General features: G+C 43.5%; 2 protein-coding genes across 2 annotated transcripts in view; both read left to right on the forward strand.

Moving 5' to 3' along the window:
• SHISA3 (shisa family member 3) overlaps nucleotides 1-27,916 on the forward strand; it is a gene marked incomplete at its 5' end in the record, with an annotated part of 208,680 nt that overhangs the window by 174,435 nt on the left and 6,329 nt on the right. The gene's annotated exons all lie outside the window — the stretch shown is intronic.
• The window catches only part of GRXCR1 (glutaredoxin and cysteine rich domain containing 1), a 48,483-nt gene continuing 27,748 nt past the window's right edge, over nucleotides 7,182-27,916 (forward strand). Inside the window, exons 1-2 of the mRNA XM_081924610.1 lie at nucleotides 7,182-7,332; nucleotides 7,642-8,257. Coding sequence (XP_081780736.1) covers nucleotides 7,868-8,257 — 390 coding nt within the window. The 5' untranslated portion in view covers nucleotides 7,182-7,332; nucleotides 7,642-7,867. The remainder of the gene's footprint in view (nucleotides 7,333-7,641; nucleotides 8,258-27,916) is intronic.

Below are 27,916 nucleotides of genomic sequence, written 5' to 3' on the forward strand. Positions count from 1 at the left end.
GAGCCCAGTTCAACTGGTAATGTCCTGGATTAATAGGCCCCAAACACACAACCCCAGTTAATAGTCTCGCAGGTCTGTTGAAACAACTGCGGTTTTCTAGATCATTTTTAAAGGCAGCTCATTGCAATAGTCTGAATGGGAGATGACCAGAGCACAAAGGACTGTGGCCAAGCTTTTGCCACTTAGGTGTGTGGTCGCAGCTGGCGTATCAGCTGAAGGTGCTTTCAGTCATATGCTTGTTCCACAATCAGGTGGAAGCAAAACACAGAGACACACATACAAAAGACCTTGACCATTTCATAAAGCTGTCTATAAATTGGCCCTAGCTCTCAAACAGATTTAAAAACACTGTATGTAAACTGGGATATAGAAGAGAGATGATTGTTCTGCGACATGCAATAAAGATTTTTTTTCCTTCTAATTTTTGGTGCTGGGCATAAAGTCTATCAAATGTGAGAACATAATAAAAAAAAGACACAAACTTCTTCAAAACCCTCTTTCATTTTATCACGGTCTCAGTTCCACTGTACAAATTCCCCTTTCCATCCTAAATCTAAAGCAAGTTCTTTTAGCAGCTCTGTGTCACTTTTAACTTTTATGTCACACTTCTCTTAGCAGCTAGGCTCTTGTGAAGAGCATTTTAACAATGCTGTGAAAAAGCGGTTTGGATTTCTTTAGTAGAGGCAGTAAACATTTAATGCCATTCTCACTCCATGTGTAGTCCTTATCTGAACTCTTATTCCTAAGTTTCTTCAGTTCTCCTGCAAAGCTGGCCTTTCACACAAATAAACCCCACATCCCTATTGCCCTTATTATCTAATGTCTGTCCCCATTTACAGGGGATTTTGGGGGTGCCTTTTCAAAACTACTGTGCTTTGCAGAAACACATGGGCTTTGCAGAGTGGCAATGTCTAGTTTGGTCTGAACTCTCCAAAAGTTGAATTTCTGAACATCTTTTCCCCCCCAATTTTTTAAAAATTAATTTTTCCACAATTATAACAAATATAACATAAAAAAGGAAAAGAAAACACACAAAAGAACACACAATACAGTACTAAGAAAGAAAAACAAAAAACAAATCTTAAACATATATACCTTGAAAACCCAATTTCTCTTACATTGTTAATTGACTTCCTCAGATCCCTCCCTTCTGAATTTCATTGTATCGGCATGTAACAGCTCTCCAATACCATTCTTTAACTAAAATTATTTCCAGCAATTAATTATCTTATACTCTTTTCTTACTGTTCTTAATCCAATTTACTTACAATTAAATCCTAATTTAATCCTAGGCCTATTTGGTGCTTTCAAGTGACCTAATTATTTATATTACAATATTTATTCAAATAGTCCTTAAATTTCTTCCAATCTTCTTGATATTCCTCTTCTTTCTGGTCGTGGATTCTTCCAGTCATCTCGGCTAGCTCCAAAAAGTCCAACATCTTCATCTGCCATTCTTCCACCGTTGGGATTTCTGTGAAAACATCTTCTTGACTCTAGCTGGGGTTCGGTCCCTTCCACCCCAATTTTTTTGGACATGGGGACCCCACCCCCCTCCCAAAAACATAGGAATGGGCCCCCAAAAGGGCTCACCCCCAGGAGTTGGCACCTCTCTTCCTCTCCATTTTATCTTCACAACAACCCTGTGAGGTGGGTTAGGCTGAGAGACAGTGATTGCCCCAAGGTCATCTGGTGGGCTCCATGGTATATATTTCAGATAAGCATAGGACAGGTTCACACATAGGAGAAGTGAGTACATGACAGCAGATGGGAGTATCTTGGCATACATTGTTTAGTCTGAACCAGGGCTTTTGTGTGTACTTGAGTAGGCACTGCCTATGTGATCTGTTTTTCCATTTTTCTCAGAGTACGGATTGCTTAGCAATGTGTTAGTTACTGTGAAAATAGTCGGAAAATTCATTTCAGTGTGCTTTCAGCCTGCCTGAAAGATATCTGAAATGTCTGGACTGGGGCCACAACTTTGGTTCTTCTTTGTACTCAGGCACAAATGGGTGTCATTATGTTATGAAATCTTTACACAATGTGTATGAACCATGATTTCTCAAGCAATCCATATAATCCTCTTCCTTGCTTTTCTGTAACATAAAGCCAAGAAGTCTATCAGCATTCAGTTTATGCAGAAACACAGCAATTTTGTGATCAGAGACAGTAAGACAATTTATATCTCGTTTGAATGAAGTTTTAGGTATAAGGTTTTACTTTCCTTCATACTGTGAAATATAATATACTCTTGGTTACGAGTGATCGCCAAAGAAGAAGAAGACTCTCTTGTCATTTATTATTTTTAGCTCATTTCTTTTGTGTAAATAGCAGCTGATAGGGACATAAATCAATTTATTTTTTTGGAGAAGAAAACATTTCTGACAGCTAGATGCTAAAGTTATGAAGTGCCATTAATCATCACTGTGTTCTGGTTATTGAAGCAAAGAATTCCCCAAATCTGCGCACCTTACTCTGATCTCTGTTAAGTGGGACTGCGGAAGTTCCTTCTATGTCTAGTGTTAAGGGCTTTATAGAGTAATCATAACACTTTGAACTTGGGCCAGTAGCAAACAGCAGTAAGTGCAGATCTCTGAGCAGAGATGTTATATGCTGATGGGGTCATGTGTATGAACCATAGGAGCCAACTCCTAGGGGCTGAGGTGGGCATTGTCATTCAAATGGTGTTCATGTGCCATGTCATGTGATCAATAATGTAAGGTGGGGCTTACCTGCGCTCCCAATATTTTATTCAAGTTGGCACCCCTGGTATGAACTCTAAAGGTGCAAAGGGCCGCACAAAAAAAAAACTGAGATCGGCGACAGACAAGGAGCAAACTACGGCTTCAATCCTGCACCATTTTACCAGAGAGTAATTCCCATTGGACTCACTGGGAGCTACACCTGTGTGTAGGATTGCGCTGTCGGTCAAATAAATGAGAATAATTTCTACAGAGTGGGGAAAGTTCCTGTGAGGCAATCCAGTTGCTTATTGTAATATAATGCAGACATCAGTGCTGTAACTGCTGTTGAGAAAGGGTGACCCAGTGTGGTGTAGTGGTTAAGAGCGGTGGACTCGTAATCTGGTGAACCGGGTTCGTGTCTCCGCTCCTCCACATGCAGCTGCTGGGTGACCTTGGGCCAGTCACACTTCTTTGAAGTCTCTCAGCCCCACTCACCTCACAGAGTGTTTGTTGTGGGGGAGGAAGGGAAAGGAGAATGTTAGCCACTTTGAGACTCCTTCGGGTAGTGATAAAGCGGGATATCAAATCCAAACTCTTCTTCTTCTTTAGAAAAATACTCAAGCTCTTTTCATTTTTTTTAAGAAACAAAAATCTCCCTGTTAATCTGAGGAGAGCTTTGAGAAACTCACTGAACTCTAGTTGTCAATAAACTTGCAGAGAGAGCAGTGGCGTAGCGTGGGTTGCCAGAGCCCGGGGCTGCATGGAAGGGAGTGGGATGGGAAGAAGGGAAATATATGGAGTATGCATGCACGTTCAACTGCTTAATGGGGTCTGCGTCACCTGGGAGATTGCAGCTGTAGAGCTAAAAAAAGAAGACTCATTCCATTGTCTGGAGAGATCCAGTGGTGTCGCAAGGGGGGGGGCCCTGGGTGCCATGTGGGGGGGGGGGTTGACATGAAGGCAGCCATGAGTAGAGGATCCTGCCACCATCTGTATGGTGCTTGAGCGGCATTGGTGGCAAACTTCTATGTACGGCATTTGTGCGGTGTCGCTACATACGGCGCATGCATCATACCTACATCGTACATAGTGGCACCACACATGCACCCTACGTAGTGATGCTGTGCATGCGTTGTACATAGCGGTGCCACGCATGCGCAACCGGCGGTTTGCCCCGCCCTGGGTGTCAGTTAGCCTTTGTTCGCCCCTGGAGAGATCACTTCCTGGTTCACAAGGAGAAACTGTTTTCAACGGAGCCCAGTGACAGAAGCATGCAGCTGTACTGAGGCAGCACTGGATGTTGAAATTTTGCGTCCCTAACAATTTTGTGGCCCTGTGGCCCTCCCCACACTATGCCATTGGGTGAGAGTGATCAACCTAAGCCCCGGCGCCAAATGTGGCCTTCCAGGCCTCCCCACCTGGTTCTTGGAACTGTCCCCAGGCCACCCCCCCTGTCTGGTACTCCTTCACAGCCCAAATGATTTTTGCCAGGCTGGAATGTGTTCCTGAACTCTGATAATGCCTCTTGCTTATCTAGATATAGAGACGTACGTGTACGTAGAATATAAGGTAAAGGTAAAGGGACCCCTGACCATTAGGTCCAGTCATGAACGACTCTGGGGTTGCGCCGCTCATCTTGCTTTATTGGCTGAGGGAGCTTCCGGGTCATGTGGCCAGCATGACTAAGCCGCTTCTGGCGAACCAGAGCAGCGCACGGAAACGCCGTTTACCTTCCTGCCGGAGCGGTACCTATTTATCTACTTGCACTTGCTTTCGAACTGCTAGGTTGGCAGGAGCAGGGACTGAGCAACGGGAGCTCACCCCATCGCGGGGATTCGAACCACTGACCTTCTGATCAGCAAGTCCTAGGCTCTGTGGTTTAATCCACAGCGCCACCCCGTCCCCCTGTGTAGAATATAGTACCCTGTAAAAAATGTCCATCTGTGGAAGATGGCCCTGAAGGGAATGTGGTCCTTGGGTTGATAAAGGTTCCCCATGACCTAAGGCCTCAAAGCCTCCTTCGCTTCTCCAGGGCTTCTGAAGTCAAGGAGCTCCAAGAGAACCATCGGCATCATGCCTGCTCCAGAGGGTCTTGGACCATGGGCTGTGCACAGGAGGAGCACAGAATAGGCAGAAAAGAGAGCAGGAGGAAGTCGGTCCAAGGAAGACTGTGGGAGCAGGACTGGAAGAAGAGAGGTGAGGTCAAGCAGCAGAATAAGGACTCTGAAGAGTGCAACTTGAAATCAAGAAAGCAATGACTGCACATATAAAAATACTGGGCCTGTAACTAGCTAGATGCTGCCTTTGGAAAGCAGGACTCTATCCCCCCCCCCCATTTTTTGTATTGATTTTCCACATTTATCACAAAAATGACCTAACGAAACACACAGCAAAGAAAAACACATTACATCACAATAAACTAAACACACACAAAATTATTTCTTCAAATACCTAATTCTCATTACATTGATAACTGACTTCCTTGAGTCCCCTCTAACTGAATTTCATTATATCACCTGTATAGCAGTTCTCCAAATTCATATTTCTACTAATATTGACTCCTTTCATTTACTAACCTCTTCTCCTTTATTAATTTTCTATTCCTTAGTATTTACTGCCATATATTCTTATTCTACCCCTAAGCCTATTTATTACTTCCAAGAATTTTCTATTTATTTTGGAGAGCAGGACTCTAAACCTGACCTACTAGACCAGATTATATTGCTTCTGGCTGTTGCTTCAGGGAGCTTCCAAAGCAATTTCCTCCTTCTGCCTCAGCAGGACTATCAGTTGTGATCCCGAACTTACTGAGGTGAATCAACACTTGGATCCTTGTCCAAGGTCCTGACTTTGCCTGAATTACTTGGGCCTTCATCCCCTTTTAGTGATGAAAATTGAAATGGATCAGGACATTCGAGAATTATGAGCTGCAAAGTTTCTCATTGTGAGCTTGGTGATTTTTCCTCCCACAGGTTACTTGTTACCTTTTTAGCCCGGTAATTATGGGATTTAGTGCGGTCACCAGGAAGAAGACACCCCAAGTATGATTAAACTTCAACAGTTCTAACTCCTGAGTAACAATTATCACAATACTGCATCCAAAGCTAAACTCACCTCTGTCTGAGAACATGTCTGCAGCGTGCATCAAAAGGTCTGCCAAGAAGGTCAGTTTTTCATAGATGTGAAACTGGCATTCTACAAATGGGTACAGATGGGTACAAATGCTTTTAACTCTGAGAAGCTATCAACACACGAGAAAACAAATGTCTTCTAAGACTGGATTCATACATGACGCTGCTAAAAAGGTTGCATGATTTGAGTGATTGAGACCGTTTTTTACTTTGATGGTACAGTTCTAGCCTTGAGATATAAGAAGCTGAAGAGCAGAAGAGTAGGCAAAGGTCCAGTTGTGACCGACTCTGGGGTTGCGGCGCACATCTCGCTTTAGTGGCCGAGGGAGCTGGCGTACAGCTTCTGGGTCATGTGGCCAGCATGACTAAGCCGCTTCTGGCGAACCAGAGCAGCACACAGAAATGCCGTTTACCTTCCCGCCAGAGCAGTACCTATTTATCTACTTGCACTTTGATGTGCTTTTGAACTCCTAGGTTGGCAGGAGCAGGGACCAAACAATGGGAACTCACCCCGTCGCGGGGATTCGAACCGCCGACCTTCTGATCGGCAAGTCCTAGGCTCTGTGGTTTAACCCACAGCGCCACCCGCGTCCCTAGAAGAGTAGGTGCTATATAATTTTTTTTTTTGTTTCAAGAAGACTTTTTATATAATTTCAAGGAAATAATTTCAAGAAGACTAACAAAAAATCTCTATAATAAAATGTTTAAAATATATAGAAGAGTAGGTGCTATATATTTTAAACATTTTATTACAGAGATTTTTTGCTAGTCTTCTTGAAACTATTTTAGCTTCTCCCAGCACTCCCCTGGTGTATCTCCAAATGCCCTTTATTTTCGGCAAGCAGCAAATCCAGTTCATCACAAACGAAGCAACATGTTATATTGATGTACTGTATGTGGCTTGTGTTATAGAGTCGCAGAGGCAACATTAGACAAATGCCTGCTTTCACTCAAAAATTGGCGTGGGGTTGGGGGAGACCCAGAGAGAGGGATGGATGGAATGAGAAAAAAGGAATGGGGAGGGAGAACGGTGGTGGTGGTAGGGAATGAATCCAATGGGACTTCCTTGTGAGTAAATATGCATATACACCATTGCACAAGGACAAGGCAAAGGCCGTTCCCCCAGGAAAGTGCAGCTGAGTGTTTTCAAGGAGGTGAGAGAGGTGAAATGACATACATGAGATGGGGTCAAAACTACCCCAACCTCATAGTGAGTCAGTTTACCAGATGATAATAGCTGCCACTGGGTGGGTGCGATGGGAACATTTGGTCCTCAGAATGCCATTGGATTCCAGCATCCAACATCTCTGGCCGTTGGCCAAGCTGGCTGGGACTGATGGGAATTGGAACCCAACAACATCCGAAAAGCCAGAAGTTCCCCTCGTCAGCTCTAGAGCATGTTGCCTGAGGACCTGTTAGCAACACAGCTGCCTCAGTTTGTGATGAGCCAGCTCACCACAGACAGCAAGCGGCCATTTGAGCAACTTCAAGAAGACCCGGCTCGGAAGGTGTAACAGGTAACTGGCCTAAGATTGCTCCACAAAATGTCATTTGAGGATGCCAGCTTGAAGATAGCTCTAAGCAGCAACTGGGGGACCTGCCAGCAGCTGTCAGGAAACAGGAGCTCAGGAAGGTTTCTACATTTCTTCTTTTCTTCACCTTATGTCTCTATTATGCCGTGAAAACTAACATATATGTCTTAGATATATCTTAAGCTGTTTCTTTCTTTCAGCCTTGGACTCTTTGTCTTACCACCACCCCCTTTCTGACACTGAGGAAAACACACAATGGATCGTGAATATTTAATTGTTCCTCTCATTTTACAGGTTTTAGTTTAAAGGTAACCATAGCACAGTCTTGCATCCATTATTAATTGCTGAACAGCTCTGTCGCTTCTTCGGACTCCACTTTCCTTTCGATGTTCGCTTCATATGAGCGGTGGCGCCGTCAGTGGAAAACAACTTTGATATTGTTTTAAGTGTGAGAATCTGGCAAATGCGATGACAACCTAGACCAGTAAGATGTAAGCGGCTGATTTCGGCGGATGGGACAATGTTTAAGAGCGACAGCAAGGGCGAGAGGCAGCCGAGGAAAGTCCGATTCCGGGTGGCTTCTTCTCACAGCGGGAGAGTGCTCAAGGAGGTGTACGCCGACGGGGAGACCTCTGACTCACTGGATTCCGAGTGCACCAGCAACTCGGAAACAGACCCAAACAGCAGGCTGAGTGAATCGGACGGGCCGCACAACGGAAACCTTGGGTTGGAGTGGGATGAGAACGAGAAGGTGGGCGATGACATGCTCATTTTCGTGAGAGCTGCCAAAGAGAGAGGATTTGGCACCAAAAGAGTCAACATCCTCAGCAAAAATGGCACCGTTCGAGGAGTCAAGCACAAAGTCAGTGCTGGTCAAGCCCTCTTTGACAATTTAACAAAGGTATTTGAGGTAAGTGAAACGGCTTTGCTCCTAGTCTACAACCTCTGTCTGTCTCCACTTTCAAATTATCCCAAAGCACGCGCCATATTTTTGTCTATGTATGCTCAACAGTCAGAGTCCATAACAACATCCCAGAGATTAATGCCTAAAATGAGAGCTCCTTTTGATCTAGAGGTCAGCCTTTGATATCTTTGCAACAAAAGCAAGAAATAAAAATAAAAATTGACATTACTGGAAGCCTGCAGGCTAGATCGTACCCCCAAAAAACCTCAAAGGGGAACACTCTAAAGGTCTCTGGAAAGATCTTCACCACATGTTGTATTAAATATTCTTTTCAAGCACTTTTGGGGTATGTAGTTAGCGCTACTCAGCTCATCAAAATAATGTGTGGGGACTCAAATGGTGTAAGAGTATTGAGGTGAACTCCCAGGCTTTGCTCCAAAAGCCCTCATGTCATAGGGAGAATCCTAACCATATTCACTAGAATTCTTCCCAAGATCAGGAACTGTGCAACTGAGACTCCAGATTGCAGAAATTATTCTAAACATGTTCAGTGGAACTCTCTGAGAATCTCCTCGCAGTCCTTCACGCTTGATACCTGAAAGGTCAGGTCAGGTCAAAAGGGGGCGGGGCCACTGCATATGGGAATGCTGGGAGTGGGACAGACAATGGAGAGCTTAAATGATGCTCCCTTTGGAAGATGCTATCTGAAATTGACTGCTGTTCATCATTTCATTTAAAAACTGGCCTTGTCAGAAATATTTCCTTTTTATATCAGGTTCTGATGTGGTTCATCAGTCTTGTTTTTAATGATCAATTTCAATATTGTAAAAACATGCTTCTCACAGCCATGACATTATTATTATTATTATTATTATTATTATTATTATTATTATTATTATTATTATTAAGCACTGCAACTGATCTCGGTAATTCTTATAATCCTCTAAGGTAGACTAGCATTATTATGTAACAGTGGATACGGGGAGCAGAGCCAAGCGTTGGTAACTTGCCTAAAGAATATCTAGTTGGGTCCTAGCAAAGGCAAAAATTGAACTGTGGACTTTTGGGTTTGTAGCTGTGCCTCTACTCCACTATGCAATTTGAGATTTAAAGTAAAAAAGAGTAGTGCATACTTGTCTGCAAGATTTTTCTTACATGTAGGAATTTTGTTGTGTTTGAAGTGCTCCTGGATGGTGAAGAAAACAAATTCTCAAAGGAGATTTCCTGCTTTCTTCCTGTTCAACCTGTTCTGGATTTTAGCCCTAGCACCATTAAGCCCTGGTGATATCCAACTTGAATTAACCCCTGAAAACCATTGCTGGTTTTTACAAGAAGGGGTTAGATGATCTAGCCTCAGTCAAGCACTTTTCAGACTTACTCTTTTAATGGGACAGTTAAATACATGCCTAAAGTTGCAATCCTCTGCACATTTACCTTTCCATTCTTCTGAGTAGACATACAGGCGACTGCATTGTCACCCTCTGCCACTGAAGTCCAGAGGACTTAAATATTCCGAGGACTGGCTGAAACATGTCCATCCTACCTAATGGTGGGCTGTATCTGGTGCTGTTACTCAGCTGACAAAAAGGTTTCCATTAGTGGACCAGGGAGGGAAGAAACTTTTGGTGATTCACCCTTTCTGCTGCAGACCATCACCTCCCTAAATCTGCTCCAGATGGTTGGGGGACCCTCCAGAGTAAATTTAGGGGGCTGCAGGTGGGAGGGGACGCCACTGAAAATTGCTCCTCTCCCTGCTCTGCTAATGGAGGCCCTACGATCCCTGTTGAATACAACCCAGTAATTCCTAGTGAGATATACTAAGGTTGCAAATAAATTATTAATCCCTCTTATCACCCTTTCCTTCTGGTGATTTTCAGGTTGAAAATAATGAATGCTCTTTTCACGTCATATTAAGTCTTGAAATGATTACGTATGTGAAGCATTAATTTTGGACTTCTGAAAACGGATTAAGAATGGAAATGTCTCATTACAGCATAGTCATATGATATAATTTTAACAGCTTTAGGCAACTGTTTGCATCTTTACATCTTCCTTATGTAAAAAATGCATACTTGCAAACTCCCACCAACTTGTCCAACCAAGAATGTTACCTTTGATAAAGAATAATGGACACACAAAAACACTTTAGTAGAGGGGAAATGAAAACTGAATTAGAGCTCTCTGTCTTAATAAGACCCTCTTCTCACTAGCTGCAGGAAAGGATTAAATTGCTTCATTTGAATTTTTCCCCATTCTGAGTACTTAGGCTGCAACCTTCTTTGTACAATAAATTTCAGGACTCCTAGAGAAAGAAGCCAATTGAATTCAATACATGTCTACTCAGAAGTAAGTCAGCTGAGTATGGTGATGTGTGATTATAGCCTAAATGTATGGTTTCTTGATATAAAATCCTAATATTTGTATACTGAGGAAATAGAAAAATATATCTCAAAATATCAATTTTTAACTAATTATATTTTTCTCAATCTCATTTTCAGCCTTTAAATGCCGATTATTATTCTGTTCATTTTATTTACATATTTACAATATTATATACCATTAATTAAGTGGAGGGCAATGAGAAATATATTGAAACAGTATAAAATTCAACACACACATATATATGCATACAAACTATATAGCACATCAAAAACCCCAAACATAGGGCTGTTTGCATTGCAGGGAAAGCTTGAGTAAATGGGAAAGTTTGCAACAACTGTCTGTAACTTAGTACAGAAGATAGGCGTGCAGTGTTCAAAGGGAGGCAATTCCATAAGATAGGAGCTGCTACACAAAATGCCATGATGAAAGTTGATGGGCAGATGTCCTACAGCAGAATCTCTGGTCAAATGCAGTGGTCAGGCAGGGGGTGCAGGAGACCAGGCTATAGAAGCCCCCTCAAAGTTGATAGGCATCTTGTGATTGATTATGTGGGGTAGGTCTTACTTGGGCTCCTCCAATATTTTGTTCAAGTTGGCACCCCTGGACCAGATAGTTCCTCAGGTAGTAATAATAATAATTTATTATTTATACCCTGCCCATCTGGCTGGGTTTCCCCAGCCACTCTGGGCGGCTTCCAACCGAATATTAAAAACACAATACAGCATTAAGCATTAAATACTTCCCTAAACAGGGCTGCCTTCAGATGTCTTTTAAAAGTAAGATAGTTGCTTATTTCCTTGACATCTGATGGGAGGGCGTTCCACACGGCAGGCGCCACTACCGAGAAGCCCTCTGCCTGGTTCCCTGTAACCTCACTTCTCGCAATGAGGGAACCCCAGAAGGCCCTTGGTGCTGGACCTCAGTGTCTGAGCAGAATGATGGAGGTGGAGATGCTCCTTCAGGTATACTGGTCCGAGGCTGTTTAGGGCTTTAAAGGTCAGCACCAACACTTTGAATTGTGCTTGAAAACATAATGGTAAAGGTAAAGGTACCCCTGCCCGTACGGGCCAGTCTTGCCAGACTCTGGGGTTGTGCGCCCATCTCACTCAAGAGGCCAGGGGCCAGCGCTGTCCGAAGACACTTCCGGGTCACGTGGCCAGTGTGACATCGCTGCTCTGTTGAGCCAGAGCTGCACACGGAAACGCCGTTTACCTTCCCGCTAGAAAGCGGTCCCTATTTATCTACTTGCACCCGAGGGTGCTTTCGAACTGCTAGGTTGGCAGGCGCTGGGACCGAGCAGCGAGAGCGCACCCTGCCACGGGGATTCGAACCGCCGACCTTTCGATCGTCAAGCCCTAGGCGCTGAGGCTTTAACCCACAGCGCCACCCATACTTGGAGTCAATGCACGTCTCTCAGGACCGGTGTTATATGGTCTCAGCAGCCACTCCCAGTCACCAGTCTAGCTGCTGCATTCTGGATTAATTGCAGTTTCCTAAGCTACCTCATTGGCACATGTAACAAGGAGTGACCTGGGATGGATGTATGAATTCCATTCTGCATCAAAAGACAAATGCAGCCACTTTATTAAGTAGAACCAGAATGAGCACTGCAGTGTGAATGTGCATCAGGATGCACAGCACATCAGCTGCATTCCTAAAATATATATGCAATAAAATTAAGTGGGTGAGTGGATGTGGTCTTGATACCCAACTATTCACATGGAATTCAAAGCAGGCAACTGCACAGAGAGGCAACTCACAGCTTAGGAGGATATGCAACACTTTCACTATTCAAATAGGATCAAATACAGGATCAAACAACTTTGGATTGTGCAAATGGTTCCCAAACCTATGTTCTCTGAAGTTTTTCCTGCTGCCTCCACTTGAAGATCTTGCAGGGTTTGTAACCAGCTCATTAGCTCAGGGTTTCATCTACTCAACATCTAGGCTAGGGCAATCTTCTAAAGGGGATTGAGGGGACTGTGAGAGAAGCAGAAAGATAGTATGTGGGGCATTTTTAGTTTCTGGTGGTAGGAGAAAGCCAGCTCAGGTAGCTGGTTTTGAGTTGGTTCTCTGTTGTGACTCTGCATTTCAACTGCTAGCCAACACACAGTATTTATAAAGTACATACTGTGACATCAGGAATCACAAGACAGAGAAACCAGTAGGAGAACACTTCAATCTCCCAGGACATTCTATACAAGATCTCAAAGTAGCTGTTTTACTACAAAGGGATTTCAGAAATAGACTGGAAAGAGAAGCTGATGAATTGCAACTTATCACCAAACTTAAAACCATGGAGAGACCTGGTCTGAACAATGACGTTGGATTCTTATCTCATTATACATGACAAAGCCATTTTTCACCTTCTCACCCCTTGCTTTTTCCTGTAAGACCTATTGCAGTCGTTAAGAGTCGTCAACAGGCTCATCACAGCTATCTGCCAATCACCCATTCCCACCACCCTTCTGAGTAATACCCCTCCCCACCTTCTCACTATATAGAAGGGTCTGGTAACTTCTGTTTCAGTGTATCTGAAGAAGTGTGCATGCACACAAAAGCTCATACCAAGAACTAACTTAGTTGGTCTTTAAGGTGCTACTGGGAGGAATTATTTTTTTTTATAAAGTAAATCTACTTGGAGGATCTACTGGCAGTGGTGTAGCATGGGTTGCCAGTGCCAGGGGCTGTGCAGAGGAGGGTGGATGGGTAGAGGGAAACGGATGTCTAAAAGCGTCCACGTCACTCAGGAGAGCACGGCTATAGAGATAAGAAAAGAAGAGTCATTCTGTTGCCTGGAGAGGTTACTTCCTGGTTCGCATGAAGAAGCCATTTTCAACAGAGCCCAGCAACTGAAGTGTGCAGCTGTATTGAGGCAGCACTGGGTGTTGAAATGTTGTGCCCCCAAACAATCTTGCACCTGAGGCAACCACCCCTCTGCCCCCCAAACTATGCTACTGCAGAGTCCTATCAGCAATACACATGTAAGACATATTCCTCAACAAGTGGTTTGAACCTATGCACAGAGCTAAGATGGCTCTGCTGTCACAGAGGTCTGTGAGTGGGACAAGGCTGCAATAGTTTTCCCTAACCCGTCTTCAGCTTCTTGTTTTCTCTGCCAAAACTTTCCCCAGCTCATTGACAGTCCAACTACCCAGCTGGTGGCAGGATCAAGTGATATGACTTGGGTGTGTAAAGCAGACACCATAAATTAGTCTGAGCTTTCTTATCTATTGCTGTCAATGTCTCTCAAAGGTGATACTTTTCAACAGAGGAAGTCAACACATTCCGCTGAGAGCCATGAAATGATGAATACACACGTGCAAATCAACCCAATTATATGATGCTCTTTTCTATAAAGTAATGAACAGAGAGCATTCGTCACATAACCTTTGAACAATATTTATGGAAGAAAGTAGTCATCTGATTTCAGAAGCCCAGGGGGGAAAAATATCACACCTAACATCTGAACCACCCACTCAGAAAGATATTGATTTCTGATCCTCTGTCATAAAGCTGCCAAAAATATGTCCTCAATGGGGAACTTGGATAATAGATGGGAAACTTCAGAGAGCCAAATGTGGCCTTCAAAGCCTTGCAACCTGGCCCTCGGGGCTCTCCCCTGTGAAACTCCCTTTTCTTAGATCACACCCCTCACTGGTTCTGCTTTGCATCCTCTTGGAGTGTTTTTGCCTGGTTGGCATGTGTCTTTGAACTCTAATAATGTCTCTTAAAAAGCAGAGACATCACCTTGCCGACAAAGGTCTGTATAGTTAAAGCTATGGTTTTCCCAGTAGTGATGTATGGAAGTGAGAGCTGGACCATAAAGAAGGCTGATCACTGAAGAATTGATGCTTTTGAATTATGGTGCTGGAGGAGACTCTTGAGAGTCCCATGGACTGCAAGAAGATCAAGCCTATCCATTCTGAAGGAAATCAGCCCTGAGTGCTCCCTCTCTGAGTGCTATCCGACTCTTCGTGACCCCATGGACCAGAGCACACCAGGCACTCCTGTCTTTCATGGCCTCCCGCAGTTTGGTCAAACTCATGCTGGTAGCTTCGAGAACACTCTCCCACCATCTCGTCCTCTGTCGTCCCCTTCTCCTTGTGCCCTCCATCTTTCCCAACATCAGGGTCTTTTCCAGGGAGTCTTCTCTTCTCATGAGGTGGCCAAGTATTGGAGCCTCAGCTTCAGGATCTGTCCTTCCAGTGAGCACTCAGGGCTGATTTCCCTAAGAATGGATAGGTTAGATCTTCTTGCAGTCCATGGGACTATCAAGAGTCTCCTCCAGCACCAGAATTCAAATCAGTAGTGTACTGAGGAGCTAAATGTTTTCTAATAGGGATGGCACAGATATATACACAAAAGCATGGAAAATAGATTCTTGGGGGGGGGGGGATGGAGAGGGTCTGCATAACTTTCATGCCCTTTCAAATGGTCAATTTTGGCTCAAAAATAATTTGGCACACCATCAGCTTGTACTCTGCTTGTTCACAAAGCAGATGTGCCAGGACTAGAGCCTTCAATATTCCAAGAAGGCAACGCTACTGCTGCCCCATGGGGGTGTTATTTATCCCTCCCAACTTGCCTTTTGATTGCTGCTGGTGTCTGGTGTGGAAAAAGTTGCTATGGCAACCCCTCCCCCCTCATCTTCTTTTGCCTGCTTCAATGAGAAGGGAAATGCAGTTGCCATGACAACATCTTTCCACATCCTCCAGGCAAAGCAGCTAGAAGAAAAGGTGACGTAGCAATTTCATTGGTGGCCCTTTCTGTGGGCTTTTGTACCTCTGGGACTGAGAATGAGGGGTTCTGAGCGTCGCCTGGCTTGCCAGGCTAAACCATAGGCGTGCTGGGCTATACATTATCTTCCAGAAACCTGGAGAGGCCTTCTCTTCCAATGGACGGACCGCTGTACTTGGAATTAGAAATCTCAATTCAAATCTCAGTTGAGTTGACTAGACTAGTCAGCTCTTGCCAAAACACTGCTTTTTAACCACTGTTCTTCTTCCTTCGCATGAAAATAATAGCGACCTTGATTCTCTTTTAAAAAAATACATTAGTTGCAAATATAACAGAATGAAATACAAAGAGAGGATTAATGTCAGCTCACCTTACAGAAAGGATGAGCCATCAATCCTAACTGAAAAATTTATTTTTTTATTAAAAAAATTGTCCAGTAGCACCTTAGAGACCAACTAAATTTGTTCTGGGTATAAGCTTTCGTGTGCATGCACACTTCTTCAGATACCAGAAGAATCTGAAGTATCTAAAGAAGTGTGTATGCACATGAAAACTTAGTTGGTCTCTAAGGTGCTACTGGACAATTTTTTAATTTATTTTGATTGTGTCAGACCAACCTGATTCTATTTTTTTATTGATTTATTAAATTTGTATACTGCCGTTCATCCATAGATTTCAGGGCAGTTTACTATATATTGGATGTCCAAACTGATACCAAGACAAGATTGATGATGGTATGCTCAAATGCAGATATACAGTGGTACCTTGGGTTACAGACGCTTCAGGTTATAGACACTTCAGGTTACAGACGCTTCAGGTTACAGACTCCGCTAACCCAGAAATAGTGCCTAAGGTTAAGAACTTTGCTTCAGGATGAGAACAGAAATCGCGTGGCGGCGACATGTTGGCAGCGGGAGGCCCCATTAGCTAAAGTGGTCCCTCAGGTTAAGAACAGTTTCAGGTTAAGAACGGACCTCCAGAACGAATTAAGTTCTTAACCGAAGGTACCACTGTATATATATTCAAATGCAGAGAGAGCAGGAAGATTTCAGACTATTGAGCAATGGATAAAGGTAAAGGTAAAGGGACCCCTAACCATTAGCTCCAGTCATGGACGACTCTGGGGTTGCGGCGCTCATCTCGCTTTATTGGCCAAGGGAGTACAGCTTCCGGGTCATGTGGCCAGCATGACTAAGCCGCTTCTGGCGAACCAGAGCAGCGCACAGAAACCCCATTTACCTTCCCACCAGAGTGGTACCTATTTATCTACTTGCACTTTGGGGCATGCTTTCGAATTGCTAGGTTGGCAGGAGCAGGGACCCAGCAACGGGAGCTCACACCGTCGCGGGGATTCAAACCACCAACCTTCTGATTGGCAAGTCCTAGGCTCTGTGGTTTAACCCACAACGCCATCCGCGTCCCATTGAGCAATGGATGGTCGGTGTTTATTCTTCCATCCTCAAAGTATCAGTCTCTAAGGGCTCACAGGGTGTACTTTCATTGTTAGTTTCCCACATTGCAGGAACATCATTAAAAAACCTGCGAATATCTGCAAATATAAAGGATTTTTCCAAAACAAAATTAATTTCTGACTAGAAGGAAGACAACACAGGACACACCTGCATCACATGCCTCAAAGAAGTATTATCAGCCTTACATCACCAGCAACTGTCTGAACTAGCCCATTCCTTCAGAGGTGGACTGGGGTCCAATATACTTGAAACATCCTGCCAGGGAACTGCTATCGCAGCTAGCAGAGGAGGCGAGACTCAGCAGCGATGCTGGAGAGGGGCCAAGCAGGGAGAGAGGGAGGTCCTCGGCTGGGGAAGATAATCAGCGCTACACCAGGGATAGAGAGGGGCTGATGGGGGAAGCGGAGAGGAGGCTCCAGGACTCTTCGCAGGAGACCAGCGAGGAGAGCACAAGTCCTCCGCTGCCTACGCCCACCCTGCGCAGAAGACTTTCGTGCAGGGAAAGTAGGCGGCGACTTGGCGTCAAAGAGCTTCTTTGCTGGAAGAGGTTCAAGAAACGCCCACTGACGGATTCTGCCAGCGACTGAACAGCCACGGAGTGGAGGGCTGTCCAGAGGGAAACGGCTTAACCAGGCAAACTAGCCCGGAGAGGCAGTAACTTATGCACAAGCAACCCTTAAAGCCATTACACATCCATTTTCTAAATTTGAACCATTAAAAGTAGTTGCTTGAAAACTGTGCGCAGGCGCTGAGGCTGGAACCTTAACCATGTCTACACAGAAGTAAGTCCCATTGAATTCTTACTGCCAGGTAAATGTGGTTAGGATTGTGGTCGCAATCCAGGTCATATAGGAGGACTGCAGGCTATACAGTGGTACCTCAGGTTAAGTACTTAATTCGTTCCGGAGGTCCGTTCTTAACCTGAAACTGTTCTTAACCTGAGGTACCACTTTAGCTAATGGGGTCTCCTGCTGCTGCCACACCGCCCGAGCACAATTTCTGTTCTTATCCTGAAGCAAAGTTCTTAACTTGAAACACTATTTCTAGGTTAGCGGAGTGTGTAGCCTGAAGTGTATGTAACCTGAAGCGTATGTAACCTGAGGTACCACTGTATTTCAGAAAGGGAAGAATCCACATTTGGCAAGAACTTGCTTTTGTACACAAGCAAAGCCAACTTATGAAAAAGATGCGTCATCTGAGAACATCTTTTTTTCAAAATACATCCTAATGACAATTGTGGTTTTTATTGACCGCAGAAGAAGCAGGCAATTTTAACAATTTGCGGCAATGAAATTTGTGCTTTTGGCATGCGTACCTCTGAGCAAGAGTGCATACAAGTGGGCTGTAAGTAGGGATGGAAGGAGAAAGGTGATTTGGTTGACATTTAAAGGCAAAGCTATATAATCTGCATGTTCCAAAGCAATGAATCAAAACACAGCTGCCCGCTGGAATTCACACGTCTCTGAATTTTGCAGTTCACTTCTCCAGCAAAGTAAAATGTACAAAAATGCACATATTAGGGTAAAATGTGCATATAAACGCACAGATTCATGAAAATAACATAAAATGCATTGAATTAGGGGGGAACTGCTTGAAAAAATGTGTACGTTTGTCAAAAATGCACAGGAAAATGTGTTTATCCGGAGACATTGGCACTAAAACGCTTGCAATTTTTCGTGAATATTTTTTTAAAATTGCAAATTGTTACAGAAATGTGGAGCAACGGAGAGAAAATGAAATTGGAAGATTTGTCCCCCCCTAGCTGAAGCTCCCATGGGTACTGGCTCTTTGTGGATCTTCCTGTGACTCTTGCAGGACACTTTGGGAGTGAGGTGTCAACATCCTCTCTTGACAGCTCCTGATCAAGGCTTCCTGATACCAGATCTTGTGTGAGCTGAGTGCAGCTAACTTGAGCTGACTTTCATAAGTGAAACGGAATCAACTGACCAGTGCAAGTTCTACAGATATCAGCAGGAACACAGGAAACCTACCCCGGGATATATTAAACCCTAAAGTTATGAAAATGTTTGCCAGTTGTATAAGGAGCTTAGTAATCTTAGTCAAGCTCAACCCACCAAAAAAAGATTTGCTTTTATATAGTCCGCATGTTTCCTGACGTATGTGCAGTATTTTATAAGCTGAGGGATGCTAATGCTCGTTTTATAGACGTACAGGCATGGATTCAGTGTTATCTGAAGGCCAGTTGAGCAATCAGAGAGAGATGATGGAATCTAGACACATATAAAAAATGCTGTGAAAATGCTTTTTTAAAAAAAGCGCGCGCACACACACACACACACACACAGTGGTACCTCGGGTTAAGTACTTGTTCCGGAGGTCCGTTCTTAACCTGAAACTGTTCTTAATCTGAGGTACCACTTTAGCTAATGAGGCCTTCCGCTGCCACCGCACCACCGAAGCACGATTTCTGTTCTCATCCTGAAGCAAAGTTCTTAACCCGAGGTATTATTTCTAGGTTAGCGGAGTCTGAAACCTGAAGCGTCTGTAACCTGAAGTGTCTATAACCTGAAGCGTCTGTAACCCAAGGTACCACTGTATATCTGCATTTGAGCATACCATCATCAATCTTGTCTTGGTATCAGTTTGGACATCCAATATATAGTACAGCCTGTGCACAGAAAGTATTGGGGCTATAGCAGGCTGTTGTGCAGCCAGACATAGGAACCATACTGGCTTCTTGAGCCTTCTTTTTTTAAAAAAAGCCACTGGAACATAGACTAGACTAAAAGCTAGAAGCTAGAACTAGACTAGAACATAGCTAGGTGACTTTAAACTAATATGATGTTGAGTTCCTTCCTGAGAGTGGACTTTATTACATTTCCTACTTTTTTAATACAGAGACATTACAGACTATTAGCATCGGTTTAGTTCTGCTTCTATACAAATTGCTCGCACAGGACCATGCTGCTTCTGCATAGCACACTGAATATTAAACAATGTCTAAGCAGATGTTATACAGTGATACCTTGGTTCTCAAACTTAATCCGTTCCGGAAGTCCGTTCCAAAACCAAAGTGTTCCAAAACCAAGGCGAGCTTTCCCATAGAAAGTAATGCAAAACGGATTAATCCATTCCAGACTTTTAAAAACAACCCCTAAAACAGCAATTTTACATGAATTTTACTATCTAATGAGACCACTGACCCATAACATGAAAGCAATAAGCAATGTACTGCAGTCACACAATCAATGAATCATTCAATCAATCAATCAATCAATCAATAGCTGAACAGGGTTCCACATAGTCACAAAAACAAAAAAACAAAAAGCTGCAAAAACGAAAAGGCAAAATAAATAGCAAAAGCAGACCTCAACTCAAATTGGAAGTGTGGCATTCAAAATGGAGCATATTTGACTTCCGAAAAAAGTTTGCAAACTGGAACACTTACTTCCGGGTTTGCAGTGTTTGGGTTCCACGTTGTTTGGGTACCAAGACATTTGAGAACCAAGAATCCACTGTATTACCATTCAAAGAAACATTGTTAAGTTTTGCATTCTTTGGATGCTCTCTCTCTCTCTTTTGCTGGACGGTATTATTAAGAGGGCGATGCGGGTGGCGCTGTGGGTTAAACCACAGAGCCTAGGACTTGTGGATCAGAAGGTCAGCGGTTCGAATCCTCGAGACGGGGTGAGCTCCCGTTGCTCGGTCCCTGCTCCTGCCAACCTAGCAGTTCAAAAGCACATCAAAGTGCAAGTAGATAAATAGGTACCGCTCTGGCGCGAAGGTAAATGGTGGTTCTGTGTGCTGCTCTGGTTCGCTAGTAAGCAACAGGAAAGGACCGTGAATCATGGTACCATCGCTCCATCTTCTGATAACCAATCCTCTGGATATTTGCTTCCAAATGTAGCTTGTGGTGTAGCTTCTCTGCCTTGCAGGCTCTTAGAAGGAATTGCAAGGCAAATCTTTTTCATTTGTCCTTTAATACAGTGGTATCTTGGGTTACATACGCTTCAGGTTACAGACTCCGCTACCCCATAAATAGTGCTTCAGGTTAAGAACTTTGCTTGAGGATGAGAACAGAAATCATGCTCCAGCGGTGCAGCAGCAGCAGAAGGCCCCATTAGCTAAAGTGGTGCTTCAGGTTAAGAACAGTTTCAGGTTAAGAACGGACCTCCAGAACGAATTAAGTTCTTAACCCGAGGTATTGCTGACTGCTGACCCTCTCCATCTTAGCTGTGGTTTGCATTGTTAGTAAAAAATATTGAAAGCTGGCTTGTTAGTTTTCTTCTTCTAGGTCGGTCTATATTTTGTGGTTGATTCCATGTTTTATTATTTTATTCTTTAAGTAGATTTTTAAGCACAGATTGGATGGCCATCTGTCCTGCATGATCTAGTTGAGATTCCTACATTTCAGGGGGTTGGACTAAATGACCCCCCAAAGGGGTTCTTTTCCGACTCTACCATTCCATGATTCTGTGATTCATTTCCCTGCTTTTGTTTCCTTCACTGCACATTTCAACACTTTCTGAGTGAAATGTTTAAACAAAAAAAGGTGGGGAGGAGATTAAAATTAAGAATAGATCCAGGAAAAGGAGCCACAGAACACTTCATAGTTTCTCCCCTCCGAAAATCAACTGAAGAGGTCGTTCCAAACCTCGTGAGGAAGATGCTCATTTCACACCTGTCAGGAAAGATGACAAAAAGCCATCTGGATAGCTAGCCTATGCAGTAGAAGGCATTTGAACACCATTGCTCTGGAAACTAAAGGGATATTTCCACCTGTGTTTTCAGAGAAAGATGTCAACCGTATCATGAAAAAATAATGTGGTGAGCGTGTGTAAGAGTTGCTGTTATCTGTTTCTTTACTAAGGACTCGTTCTCAAAACTTGTTCATAAATAGAATAGGACTGTGATGGTCTCCTCGCCCCCTGCTTTGACATATGAAAGGCAGAAATTTTCATGCTGGGAAAACCTGTTTCATTTCTGCCTATGACTGTTTAAAAGACCACAAGCTCTGCTGGAGGTGGTGCGGGGAAGGGAAGGTTGGCAACTCTGGGATTTCCACACAAAACTGTGTGAAACATACAAGAGCATAACTAATAATAATAATAATTTATGTGTACCCCTCCCATCTGGCTGGGTTATCCCAGCCACTCTGGGTGGCTTCCAACAAAGATTAAAAATACATCAAATTATGGCAAGACAGGAAGTAGTTTCCTTATCCATGACAACATGTTTGCTTGGGAATGAACTCATTGGAATCCTTTCCTGGAAGGGAAGAAACAAGGCTCGTCCTGTAGCCATTCCTTCAGTCCTTAATTTGGAATATTTATTTATGTGCCTTACAAGTGGTTAAAGGGATGTGGGTGGCGCTGTGGTCTAAATCACTGAGCATCTTGGGCTTGCCGATTAGAAGGTTGGTGGTTCGAATCCCTGCTACGGGGTGAGCTCCCGTTGTTCGGTCCCTGCTCCAGCCAACCTAGCAGTTCGAAAGCATGCCAGCGCAAGTAGATAAATAGGTACCGCTCCGGTGGGAAGGTAAACAGCGTTTCTGTGCACTGCTCTGGTTTGCCAGAAGCAGCTTAGTCATGCTGGCCACATGACACGGAAGCTGTCTGTGGACAAAATGCCAGCTCCCTCGGCCAGTAAAGAGAGATGAGCACCACAACCCCAACGTCGTATGTGACTGGACTTAACTGTCAGGGGTCTTTACCTTTCCTTTCTTTTCTTTCTTTCTTTCTTTCTTTCTTTCTTTCTTTCTTTCTTTCTTTCTTTCTTTCTTTCTTGTGGTTAAAATGTGGATCCGTAAACAGACTACAGTGGTACCTTGGTTCTCAAACTTAATCCAATCCGGGAGTCCGTTTGAATCCCGAAACCGTTCAAAAACCAAAGGGCGGCTTCCAATTGGCTGCAGGAGCTTCCTGAAATCAAGCGGAATCCGCGTTGGACATTCGGCTACCGAAAAACATTTGCAAACTGGAAACTTACTTCCAGGTTTGCGGTGTTCGGGAGTCGATTTGTTCGGCAACTAAGCTATTCGGGAAACAAAGTTCCACTATTCCAGTAACATTAATGCATATTGTTTGGGTTATTATTTTTTAAAGTTCTTACCCTGGGTTGGATTGTGTGCACTCAGAAAGATCCGAGTCTGTTAAAAGATGCAGCTGGACAGTGGGAAGATGGGGGAGACGCACACAAGCTACCAGTTTGTGTCTCACTCCCTGCTCCCAACTGCATATTTAGGAAAAGGGACCCCTGACCATTAGGTCCAGTCGTGGCCGACTATGGGGTTGCGGCGCTCATCTTGCTTTATTGGCCGAGGGAGCCGGCGTACAGCTTCTGGGTCATGTGGCCAGCATGACTAAGCCGCTTCTGGCAAACCAGAGCATCACACGGAAACGCCGTTTACCTTCCCGCCAGAGTGGTACCTATTTATCTACTTGCACTTTGACATGCTTTCGAACTGCTAGGTTGGCAGGAGCAGGGAGCAATGGGAGCTCACCCCATCACGGGGATTCAAACCGCCAACCTTCTGATCGGCAAGTCCTAGGCTCTGTGGTTTAACCCACAGCGCTACCCGCATCCCAACTGCATATTTACTAAGGTATAAACCCTAAGTGAACACTGTACAAGGCTCCTGATTTGATTCAGGGCCTGGATCTAGGTCAGATTGGCCTTGGGTCAGATTAAGGTTAATCTGAAGTGCCAGGACCCAAATTAGATTGTAGGGTATGCTTAACAATATAGCCCTGCTATTTCGACTGCAAGCTTCTATTTTAACAGTAAGCATCTTAGGGCAGGAGCCTATTTCTTTTGGTAAGATTACTCTGCAAAAACCCCCATACTTATTTATAAATAGCCCGCAACAGCCTCTTCGTAGTTGATGCAGCAAGAAATACCAATTGCAAATGGAAGTGTCAATCTACAAATTATTTTTAAAGGTGAGAACATTGGAGGTTTTAAAACAGAGCTCTGTTAGGGATTCTTTAGCTGTGAATCTAGAACTAGATGTCCTCTTGAGTCCCTTCCAGCTCAACAATTCTATGATTCTGTAAGAAGGTTCCATCAAACCCAAGATGACTAAAACTAACACCATTGCTCATCAGCTCCCAAACTCTATTGGTCAAAGTGGATTCTAATGAAATCAGTGGCACTTGCTTCCTGTAAATGCTCAAAATATTTTATCACCTGCTGAAAGTTCCCCCACCAAACATTATTAGAGAATTAATCTGATTCAGTGTTGGCCATTTGTCATTTTAGAATTTTGCAATGTTTAAATTATTGCAATGTATTTGACCATGATTATTTTTTTTAATGCGCTAATGGTTTATGAATATTTAAACCAGGTGCCAACCAAAGGCATTTCACTGCCTGGAAAGGGGCCTAATAATAATAATAATAATAATAATAATAATAATAATAATAATACCTTTATTGTCAATGTACAACCCCACATACACTACCTTATGAAGTAGGTCAGGCTAAGAGATAAAGACTTGCCCAAAGTGATGCTATGGGCTCCACCACCGAGTGGGGATTTGAACCCAGGTCTCCCAGGTCATAGTCCAACATTCTAACCACTACACCACACTGGCTTTGTTGGAGGACTGAGATGTGTGTGCCATATGGCTTGCCCCATGGTCTCAAAGTTTACCTACTGCCAGGTAGTGGAGGATGGTCATGTGGCCAGTGCTGAAGTAAGATTCAACTGGCAGGCCAATCCTGGGAACATAAGAACAGCCCTGCTGGATCAGCCCAAAGAGGACAACCAGCAAATGCCTTTGGGAAGCCTGCAGGTCTCCATCTTGTCCTGTGCCTCAGGCAGCAAAATATCTTGACCCTGACCTCTGCAGCACTTACAGATTTTGCAGTTGTAAGCAGGGCTGGGCAATATCTGGTTTCCAACGTCACAATATATCACCAGCTAAACATCACAATATATTAATATATCACGCTGTCTGAAGTAAGGATGGAACTATGTAGAGGCGAACAGTAGGGCCGGCCGATATTTGGGTTTCAACATTGCGAGATATCACCAGCTAAACATCGCGCTATACCGATATATCACAAGGCCTGAAATAAGGATGGAGCTATGTAGAGCCATTGGCTGGCTTCATTGTTTTCCCCACATTGTGAATTTTGTATAGCACACAAACATGCACATCATTATTCGCGACATATTGCCAGGTCAAAAATTATGAAACCGTTACCATGATACGGACTTCAAACCAGCTTTGGATAATATATTGATATATCATCCAGCCCTAGTTGTAACATCCTAACTACTCTCCCAGGGTAGACACTTTAACTTTGTCTTTCTCACCAGATACCTTGCTAAAAGCATATCCGTAGTGCGACTTTCTACCTTACCCATTTCTTTTCACATTTGCCTTAATGCACATTTGCCTCCTAGAACCTCTCCTTTGTGTGCTTTGCTTTATTATTCTTGCTAGGAAAATTTTCGTTCGAGGAAAGCCTTTTCCCCCAAGGTAGCATGCTTTAATGAAAACAGAGGACACGTTCAAACATATAACGCAGAATAGCACATATAATTGGGGGACGATGAAGATGATCCATGTTATTTAATTTATTAATACTTGTAAAGCAATTTGAAGATGAAAAGCCCTCTCCACGTTCTCAACATGATTAAATGATGAGGAACAGTTGGGAGTTATGGTTCCAATTATGTTAAGTACGCTGCAAGGCCATTGGGCAGCCCTGAGCTCTCTGACGGTTGACTCTAGCGCAGCTCTGTGCATTACTAGAGGAGAATATGCATCTCTTTCTGAAGTTCTTGCACTTTTGAGTTTCCTCAAAGATACAGCAGGAGCACTGCAGTCGCAGGACTGAGTCAACACTTCATCAGCACTTTGCTAATCTAAAGATAGCCCAACGACAGAGCATCTTTTTGCCTCATTAAGGGCACAGCATGCAAAGTCACTAATGTGACGAGTTTTGGGAAACCTTTCACATGAAATGCTAATTGGGTACCAATGGAAAATGCTGGATTTTTACTCCTTTTTAAAAAAGAAAAAGCTAGTTATTATTTTCTTTAATGTGATAGGAGTCGTTCCAGCAGAATTCAGTGGGGTATATCTGACCCAGAACTACATGGGCTCCTTTAGATATTCTCCAGACCAAGGGGAGGGAATTGGTGGCTCTCTAGACATTGCTAGACTACAACTCCCATCATCCCGGGCACCAGTTCTCACCCCTACTCTTGACAAACAGTTCAGCCCATGGAAAAATGGTTCTGGGACTACAGTTGGGGGAATGAACGATTGATTGCTGCTCCACACAACAAAATTCTACATACAGAAAGCCAACAGGAGCCTATAATTCTTTGTTTCGGTATTCCAGTTTTCTCTGTGCAAGAATATTTTTAAAAATATGAGGAGGAGGAGGAGGAGGAAGAAGAAGAATTTTGTTTGTATGAAGCATTGCTGTCCGTTCTCAAATGAATTTGTATATCCAGTGATGTCTGACCATCGGGATTGATAGTGTGAAAGGCAGGGAGGCCAACAGTAGGTCATACTAGGGAACTGGGCAGAGGGCCTTCTTGGTAGTGGCACCCACCCTGTAGAATGCCCTCCTATCAGATGTCAAGGAAATAAACAACTATTTAACATTTAGAAGACATCTGAAGGCAGCCCTGTATAGGGAAGTTTTTAATGACTGATGTTTTAATGTATTTTTAATCTTTTGTTCAAAGCTGCCCAGAGTGGCTAGGGAAACCCAGCCAGATGGGCAGGGAATTAATAATAATAATAATAATAATAATAATAATAATAATAATAATAATAATGCCATTTAAACTGGAGTAGCAAATTAAGTCTCAGTGATTAGCAATCATACTCCACCAAATTGTTTAGAAAGGATATTGCAAAAATAAAATAAACATACACTTCCAAAGCTAGTTTAACAATCTAGGAAGAAAGCCTGTATTAATAACGCCAGGGCTTGTGTAGATCCTGGATGAGTGAAAAATAAGTTTTATTGTGCTGGGCAGACTGGATGTTGAAGTGTAATTAATCCTGGGATGAAAGGTTAGATCAACTGCCAAGGAAAAATGCCGTAAATTTTCAACAGAGCTCAGTCCATCTGATAAGAGTCGTACTAGCAACTGCTCGTTTCTCACTGATTGCAATCTATAACCCTTAAGAGAGCTACTATTAGAAGTGGTGACACTTGTTTTAATTAATATAAGCTAGCTCGGATGGTTGGCAAATCAAGCAGACAGAAAGGGAACACAGCACACTGGTGAACTATTTGCATTGCTCTGCTAATGAAATGGACTCGATCTGCCCTAGACTGAGAAAGAAATTTCAAAATGCTAAGGCAGAAAAAAAGCAGGCTTGACATTGTTTTTGAGACCTGCATTTCTACCTTAGTATCAGGAAAACAAGTCCTTGTGGCCGTAGGCAGGCCATGCACTGCGGCAGTGCTGACTGCTACAAAGTTCAACAAGCAACGATGCCTTTTAATTAAGCGAAATGCAGTTGATCATCTGGCAGAGATAAGTGAACGCCTCTTTTTTAAAAAATGTACGAAAAGTTCCCAAACCACTGACTTCATTCTGTCTCACTTACTTTTGCAAAGGAGAACGTCAAGTCTAGGGGGCTGCAGGAAATGTGATGCTTTTCCTACTAACATAACACATGCATGTAGTAGGTGGCGGGGAATGAAACTGTGGATGCAAACCTGCTTTCAATACGCAGTGTGGAACCAGCTGTGTATCAATGAACCAGGCCATTGCTTTGTTTCTGTTTATCCTTTTGGGCTCTGCAGTATCCCAGGTATGCATGTGATGCCAGTACAGTGGTACCTCGGGTTACATATGCTTCAGGTTACAGACTCTGCTAACCCAGAAATAGTGCTTCAGGAAAAAAACTTTGCTTCAGGATGAGAACAGAAATCGTGCTCTGGCAGCGCAGCAACAGCAGGAGGCCCCATTAGCTAAAGTGGTGCTTCAGGTTAAGAACAGTTTCAGGTTAAGAACGGACCTCCGGAATTAAGTACTTAACCCAAGGTACCACCCGAGGTAACAGGAGTAAGCATGGTGCACATTGGGCCTGTGCTTCCAGTTGCCTTAAGAGGAGCGGCAGCTATG

Source organism: Podarcis melisellensis, assembly GCF_964234715.1.
Source record: "Podarcis melisellensis genome assembly, chromosome: 9".
Classification (NCBI taxonomy): Eukaryota; Metazoa; Chordata; class Lepidosauria; order Squamata; family Lacertidae; genus Podarcis; species Podarcis melisellensis.